We start from the raw sequence: 8,521 nt of genomic DNA, 5'->3' as shown, positions 1-8,521 counted from the left end.
TGATGGATACTACAAAGATTTAACCTTATATTGTGTTTGGTTGGGATGAATGAAAATGAAGGGAATGAAATGAGATTTGAACTAATAATTAAGTTGAATGTATAATAATTTCATTCCTTGCACCATTCTATTCCTATCATCCTTAACTAGAGCTCAAACCCTCCATTTTGTGAGGGAATGCTCTATTTCTTATCATGCCTATTTTCTACCCAAAACTTATCATACAAAATTTGCACTCACTCATTTTTTTCAAAACCCTCCCTCCTACAGTACTCTATTATTTTTTTTATTTATATTCATCTCATTCCATTCTCCCCAACCAAATACAGCATTAGAGCAAGTCAACAATGTCCTTGTAAGGTCTTATATATATGTATGTGTGTGTATACACACATACATATGTACGAAATCCAGTTTAATGATGATCTTCTCATCATCATTAATAACTTTTATAAATACTTATTTTTATTACCAAAATAGCCAGAACAAGACAATCACTTGAATAATCATATTACTATTTTTATTTTGCAAATCCTACTTCACAAATTTCGTGTATGGCAGAGAAACACTTCTCAAATATTGTGGTTGCAACGACAAAATGAATGCAAGTTCTCGTATCTCATTAAAGGAAGAAATATGCATTTATTTGTAGTATTAGTCTAACAAGATCAATGAATACTTTCCGATAAGCAAATTTTCCATCTTATTTCACATTATCAATATAAATAACAAGTCGTGCTGAATAGCAATCCTCTCCGTAGAACTAACATTATGGAGACAAATTAATTCAACTAATTTCATCAAATAAGTCAAATGCACCAAATGAATCATGGGGATTCAAAGCAGCCCTACAAATTAGAAACTTACTACAACAAATTTGACCGTCAATTTCCGGTCATATTTAACTAAATTTGACCGTGTGCACACGGTCAAATTTAGCTAAATTTGACCGGAAATTGTTGGTCATAGATAACTTAGTGGAATTTAACATTTTCGGTCATAGGATCAATTAAATCGTGTCCCAAAAAAATACTTAGTGAAGAGTATATATGATCAATTAAATCGTGTCCCTAAAAAATATATAAAAATTAGTGGGATGGAGTTAGTATTTCTTTTATGTTTTTATTGTGAAGAGAGAATTAGTTGCTCTAATGAAAGATAAAGCGTGCCATATTTGTTATTATCTTATATACTAAATAAAACACATTTATATAAATATTTATAATACAGTAATCTAGAGAATGAACTTGAGGTTTTTTGGATATGTTCTTATCTAAGACATGAACAATAAAATCAATTAAATATAATATAAAAAAGATTCATACGGTATTTTGGGCAATCGGTAAGACTCGCATCGATCCTAGGATGATGGTGGATATTGCAAAAACTCAACTTTCACAAAAAAAACTGTTCATATGTTGGGAGTCCTTGTTGCTCCAATATCAATTGATATAACTGATAATTCTGAATGTTGGCTAGAGATGATGCTTATGTGAAGATCAATTGTGATGCTACCAGTTTTATAAATGATGTCGGTTGGATTGCTCGTTATGTCATTCTATTACTTTTTAGATCAAAGAATTTGAATATTTCATGTGTTACGCGATCTAAAAACAAAACGGCTATTTGTTTAGCACTGTTTCACAATTAGATTGTAGTTGACAGTTGGGGGATTTGTCCCAGCTGGGTTCGGATAAGTGATTTATGTTAATAAAATCATTTGTTTGTCAAAAAAAATTAAATATAATCTTAGTCACCAATCTTTAAAAGATTTTGAACAACATTAATATAAAATTAGTGCTAACATGTGTTAAAAATTTCAATTAAATCTTTCTTAGATATGCTTTACTATACCAAAAATAATAAGATCTTAAAACAATTCAAATGAATTCATATTAAAATTGATATTTTCTAATTATGATATGGAAATATTGCTGGATTACGTTCAGCTAAACTAATACACACACATAGATATATATATATGTATGTATGTATGTATAGTAATTAACAATTACTCAATAAATTTATTTAAAGAAATATTAATCTAACAAGAATCAAAAATCAAAAACTAAAAAAGTTGCACAATAACATGAAATTTTTTGGTGAGAAGAAAATGATTTGCACATAGCAATTATTGAAAGATTTAATAATTATTTTTGTTTTTTGTCCAATTATTTTTACCTGAGAGTAAGAAGGTTTTTTTTTTTTACAGCATATGGCTTTATTTGTTTAATTAAATTTCAATATTTTTCATAAATTGAAGAAAGCATACACATCTAAATAGAGAGAACAGATAGTCTATTTTTAAATGATATACAACAAATTCCCATATACCAATCTAAATATCCAAATATCAAAATATAAATATTCAAGAGTAATATTCATCAAACATAGAAAGAAAACTATGTATTAAAAAGATTTGAAATACATATTTCATTTGGGACATTTATTTGATCATTTTATTTAGAAAAATACAATTACAATGTTCTTATTCCTTAATATAAAAAATAAGAATAATCTTAAAATATGTCCTTTTATGTATATTTTATATACATTTTGCATATAGCAATTATGATTACAAAACCTGTTAACAAACACTCACTCCTTCATTTTTCTAGAGTACTAGCCGTCTTTTCCCCCCGTACCTCAATGTTTTCCGAAGAAACCCCAAACTCCAACATCTCAATCAAACAAGAATCAGATGAGCGACCAAACTCACCAAACACACCACAAAAACCTGTAATTGCACAATTACAGGCCACAGGAAAGCAGGAAATTAAGAATGAAACTAGCTGGACTAACAGCTCTAGAAGTTATGTGTGCGATGAAGGGAAATCAATCAATGGATGTATCCATACATGTGATAATTACCAACAGATGAAGGACTGTGCTGTGGCCCATGAGCAGATTGTCGGTGTTCCAGCTGGTGACAAGGTATGAAAGTTCTTGTTTATCTCGTTTTACTTATATAGTGATGGTGGCCGACCGTAAAAAAGACAAGGCAACTGAAATGTGATAATCTTTTAAATTTTCCCAATTCCACAGTATTATTGAATACAATTATAAAATCATTGCATGGAAACTGCTGATTAATTTGGAAGATGCTCGTCAGTACATATTTTTTAAAAGAAAAGGTACTTGGGTCCATTAATCGAGTTAACCCTAACTTTGATAAATGCAGATAATTGATCCTGCCATTTAAGAAATTGAAACCCTGGCTTTATTTGTTGTTTGCGGCGATTAATCTTATCAAAAAGGGATATAATGAAGTTGCAGATTGTCTAGGTTGACCAAATCAATGTTATTGCCTTTGAAGAATGAAATTAAATGTTGTATAGATCATTTTATGTAACTTTATATACATTTTGCATATAGTAATAACTATTATAATAAAACCTGTTGACAAACACTGATCACTTCTTCGTTTTTCCAGAGTACTAGCCGTCTTTTCCTCCACAGTACCTCAATGCTTTCGGCAGAAACCCCAAACTCCAACATCTCAATGAAACAAGAACCAGATGAGCAACCAAACTCACCAAACACACAACAAAAAACTGTAATTTCACAATTACTCACCACAGGAAAACAGAAAATTAAGAATGAAACTAGCTGCACTAACAGCTCTCAAAGTTATGTGTGCGATGAAGGGAAATCAATTAAAGGATATATCCATACATGTGATAATTATCAACAGATGAAGGACTGTGCTCTGGCCGATGAGCTAATTGTTGGTGTCCCCGCTGGTGACCAGGTATGAAAGTTCTTTTTTATCTCATTTTACCTGTACAGTGATGGTGACAGACCGGAAAAAAGATAAAGGCAACTGGAATATGATAAACTTCTAAATTTTCGCAATTCTGCTATATTATTGAATACAAATTATAAAATCATTGCACGGAAATTGCTGATTAATTTGGAAGATGCTCGTCAATATAGATTTTTGAAAAGAAAAAGGTACTTGAGTCCATTAATCGAGTTAGCCCTAATTTTGATAAGTGCTGATAATTAATCTTGTCATTTAAGAAATTGAAACCCCTTTATCCTTAGTATATATCATCAAGCACATCACTTTTTTTATTTTTGTTTTTCTTCTGGATCTGATTTTTTTCCTGGGGTTTGCCATTAATTTATTTATTGTGTTTTTGATATAAAGCTGCTGGTTTTTGTGTTTGCTTTATCATGAGGTGGTGAACTAATTGTTTCATAAGTAACTTAAGGATCCAAAAGTTTGTTGCTGCATTATTAATGTTTATGTGTACTAAATGAATAGTAGTATCATAGGAAGGGTTCCAGCCTCCAGGTATTAGTTAATTACCACAATATAGAGTATGAAATTGATCTGTAGTAACTTTCATACATCGGTCTAATTTGCAGGCCTATCATGAAAACATCAAAACTGAGCATGAGGACTCATATGCTGAAATACAGTGTAATGTTTGCCACAATATGTCTAATCAGACTCTTCTATTGCAATGTGATTTATGTGACTCTTCTTCACATACATACTGTGTTGGTTTGGGTGACACTGTACCTGAGGATGACTGGATTTGTCAAAACTGTACTGAGCATGCCGAGGATGAGCAGGATCTCAAAGCTGTTGGTCTAAGTGGCATTGATTCCCATTCTGGAAGTAAAAATAGATGCCATCAAAATGTTTCATCAACTGAAGCCAATTTATCTATTCATGATATTGTCAGAGAATCAGGTCCTTATAATGTTGAGAGATCCTTACCAAATCAAAGTCGTTCGCCACTAACTAATGCTGGTGATGATAGAACGGTCCTCATCAGTTGTCGGAATAGGGATAGTCGAACACGTGCATTGCGTGAAAATTGGGATAAAATCAGACAGGGATCCTTGAGCTTTTCTTCATTTCCCATTATTAAACCAGGTGAATTATCATGTGGTACTTCATCTGCAACGAAATCATCCACCTCCGACATCATACCTGATCAAGCCACACAAGATATTAAAAAGGTATGGAAGATGATGAAAGCTGCGAAGTCTGTTGAAAAGAAGAAGTATACCAACACCATTCCTTGTCCCTCTAATGGTTCAAAGCATCCATTGACTAATACTGAAACTCCAAAACATTTTCCTAGTGTGAGGTCAATGCTTCCCTCAACACGTCACAGCGGAGATAAGGATAAAGATTGTAAGAATCTTAAGAGGCCTTTTCAGGGTTGTGCTACTGAAAAATGTCATGATAAGCCCCAGTTCCCAAAGTTTCAGAAAGAGAACCCTAGCAGTTTTCGGAATTTTGAGCACCATCCAACTACTTATTCTGCAGAATCTTCAAACTTCTCAACAAAAACCGGCCAATTTTCAGTCCATGCAAGAATTGATGACGAAAGTAGTGTGAATTTACAAACAAATCGTTCACTTGGGTCATTGGCAAATGCAAATAAAATTCACAGTTCTTCTAATTGCAGTGTTAGCCTCCAGTCTGTTGCCAAACCACTGGCTGCAGCGAAACAGAATGTACATGCAACTGCACCTTTCAATGTCAATAAAGTAACAAATGTGGAAGAACATCAAGTAGATGGCCAGGCTAAAGTACTTAGTGATGCCAAGAGTGAGATCCAGACTCTGGTGAAGCTGAATTTGAAGCTTTCAAACGCACAGAAGAAACTAGGTATGGCTCTTACTTGCAAACAACATCTTTGATTTTTGTGTAGTCGTTAGATCTAACCATATGATCTTTTGTAGAATTGCATAAACTTTGAACAATCTCGTGCTCGCATATAATTCTCCAACTGCAAATTATTTTCGACATAAATATGATTTAATTAAAAAGACACACAACTAATATTTGCCAAGGGATGGATGTATGATCCCCATAGTTATTACATAAAATAAATTAGAAGTCTCTGTATTTGAATACACCACTCGGATTTCAAGCATAGCTACGGTTGGGTTATTTGTATCACATGGAATCTATTAGTTGAGGAATATTTTTACTTTCTACTTGTATACTAATATTACTCCGGCTCCATGTCCCTAGATTAAATTTTTTAAATCTATGATTTATTGGAGTGCAAATTTACGTTGGAGTTGTTAGTCATCCATAATATCAATTTAATCTTTAACATTTATATTAGAGATCATTTTAAATTTTCAGCTACCAATGAGTTTAAAGAAGTTGCCAGACATGCTACGTACTCCATCTTGGCGGCATGTGGTATAGGTATCCCAAAGCCTTGGGTCCGTCCTTTTTCAAATCCACATTGTAGTCATGCTGACAAAGTTGACGGAGCAAGAAGGTCCACTCTAATGCCTAGTTCTTGCCGGGAATGCTTTATGGCTTTCGTGAAGGATGTTGTCGATACCGTTTTGCTTGAAAAAACAAGCTAACATTTCAATGATCATTTTCTGGAGTGTTCCGCAAGCAATCTGTGACAACTACAAAAATACTCATTAGTTGGCATTTGGTTTGTATGTCATTTCAAAATTAAGCTACTTGATCTATAAATTTGTAATGTCTGGATATTAAGATAAGTGCACTTCTTTTAAAAAAAGAAGTTTAATGTTAGAAACACTGCGAGTGTTTGCGAAACACATTTAGTGTCTTTCCTCACATTATTTTGTGATTAGTATTATCTCAAGATTTCTTATTAAATTTGCTATTGTGTTAAAAACATAACCAGACAATAAACTTAGTGATGGTTTGAACACCTAAAAGATGTTTAAGGAAGCATGTTAAATGCAGAAGAAACATCAATTTAAAAATTTTCTTGAAATAACTTACAACTAGTAACCTTTCGAATTCCTAAAGAGGTGGTAGGGCTCAATGCACCGATTTCAACTCCCTCACTCCCATACGTGGGATATTATTCGAAGGGGAACGCGGCACTGGCCCTTAATCCTCTTGTAAATTTTAATTCTCCAACACTCAAACTGGGCTATTTACGACGGAAATTACGCATAATATGTGTCATAAGTTCCTAATTCACGACGGACAATATCCGTTATTTTTACTCAAGTAGTAAGTTCGAAAAGCCATCATAATTTTCCACGAGCGTCGTAAGTTTTATCTAGTGTCGCAAGTATTAACAGGTATCGTAAGTTAACCTGGTGGGGCCCACAATTCTAGCATATTCATAGTTAAACTTACTACGGAATGTCCGTCGTAAGTTGGCCATTTTACGACGGGAATTCCCGTCGTATATTAATTGTGGATCCACATGTTCATATTTTCGGTTCATTCTTGCGACGGAATGTTCATAGTTATAACTTGTTTTTAAAATGTTTTCTTTATGAATAAAAAGTTTATATTTAAAATTTTTGAAATTAGCTATAGAAGAGTATATTCGAGCATTAAAATCATGCTGATCGATGAAAAAAATGTATAGAAATTAGTGGGATGGAGTGTGTGTATAAAAATGCAGAGAAGAAACTATGTATGGCTCTCACTTGCAAACGGCATCTTCGATTTTCGTATAGTCGTTAAGGGTGCATGGTGAAAACTTTAAAAATCAATTCCTCTTAATCAATTCTGTAGATCTAACCATGAGATCAGAATTGCATAAATTTTAAACAATCTCGTACTCGCAGATAATTCTCGAACTGCAAATTATTTTCAACATAAATATGATTTAATTAAAAGGACACAAAACTAATATTTGCCAAGGGATTGATGTACGATCCCCCTGGTTATTTTATGAGGAATTGATAGTTTGCACCCCATAAGTTCAAGCGCTTTTTGATTTGATTCGAAACAAAATTTTTTGTCAATACACACCCTAATATTTAAAAAGCGCTTCAATATGCACCCTTTTGACCATTTTCCGTCAAGTTGACTGTTAAAATTAATGGCTGCAGGGGTAAAATAATATATATATATATATATATATATATATATATATATATATATATATATATAAACAATTACTCAAAATTTTCATTTGAAAAAAATTTATCTAACAAGAATCAAAAACTAAAAACTAAAAAAGTTGCACAATAACATGAAATTTTTTTGTGAGAAGAAAATGATTTGCACAGCAATTATTGAAAGATTTAATAATTATTTTTGTTTTTTGTCTAATTATTTTTGCCTGAGAGTAAGAAGGTTTTTTTACAACATATAGCTTTATTTGTTTAATTAAATTTCAATATTTTTCATAAATTGAAGAAAGCATACACATCTAAGTAGAGGAGATCAAATAGTCTAATTTCTAAATGATATACAACAAATTCCCATATACCAATAATCTAAGGATCCAAATATCAATATATAAATATTCAAGAGTAATATTCATCAAACATAAAAAGAAAACTATGTATTAAAAAGATTTGAAATACATATTTCATTTGGGACATTTATTTGATCATTTTATTTAGAAAAAATACAATTACAATGTTCTTATTCCTTAATATAAAAAATAAGAATAAACTTAAAATATGTCCTTTTATGTATATTTTATATACATTTTGCATACAGCAATTATGATTACAAAACCTGTTAACAAACACTCACTCCTTCATTTTTCTAGAGTACTAGCCGTTTTTCCCCAGTACCTCA

The 8,521-nt window shown here is 32.0% G+C and overlaps 1 protein-coding gene across 1 annotated transcript; it reads left to right on the top strand.

The window, feature by feature from the left end:
- Positions 1 to 2,649: 2,649 nt before the first annotated feature.
- On the top strand, positions 2,650 to 5,667 carry LOC135151397 (uncharacterized). Its single transcript, XM_064089831.1, has 3 exons — positions 2,650 to 2,934; positions 3,695 to 3,751; positions 4,375 to 5,667. The coding sequence occupies exons 1-3, from the start codon at positions 2,650 to 2,652 to the stop codon at positions 5,665 to 5,667; spliced, it is 1,635 nt and encodes a 544-aa protein (XP_063945901.1).
- The last annotated feature ends 2,854 nt before the right edge of the window (positions 5,668 to 8,521 follow it).

The sequence above is a fragment of the Daucus carota genome, chromosome 3, assembly GCF_001625215.2.
Source record: "Daucus carota subsp. sativus chromosome 3, DH1 v3.0, whole genome shotgun sequence".
NCBI classification, from domain to species: domain Eukaryota; kingdom Viridiplantae; phylum Streptophyta; class Magnoliopsida; order Apiales; family Apiaceae; genus Daucus; species Daucus carota.
The sequence above is the reverse complement of the archived record's forward strand: the minus strand, read 5'-3'. Positions and strand labels throughout refer to the sequence as shown.

What these genes read in the sequence shown, in the direction of transcription:
- LOC135151397 (XM_064089831.1), top strand. Translation starts at nt 2,650, where the DNA reads ATGTTTTCCGAAGAAACCCCAAACTCCAACATCTCAATCAAACAAGAA. An exon ending in GTGTTCCAGCTGGTGACAAG is followed by an intron (nt 2,935 to 3,694) that starts GTATGAAAGTTC and finishes AATTATCAACAG; the next exon opens with ATGAAGGACTGTGCTCTGGC. An exon ending in GTGTCCCCGCTGGTGACCAG is followed by an intron (nt 3,752 to 4,374) that starts GTATGAAAGTTC and finishes TCTAATTTGCAG; the next exon opens with GCCTATCATGAAAACATCAA.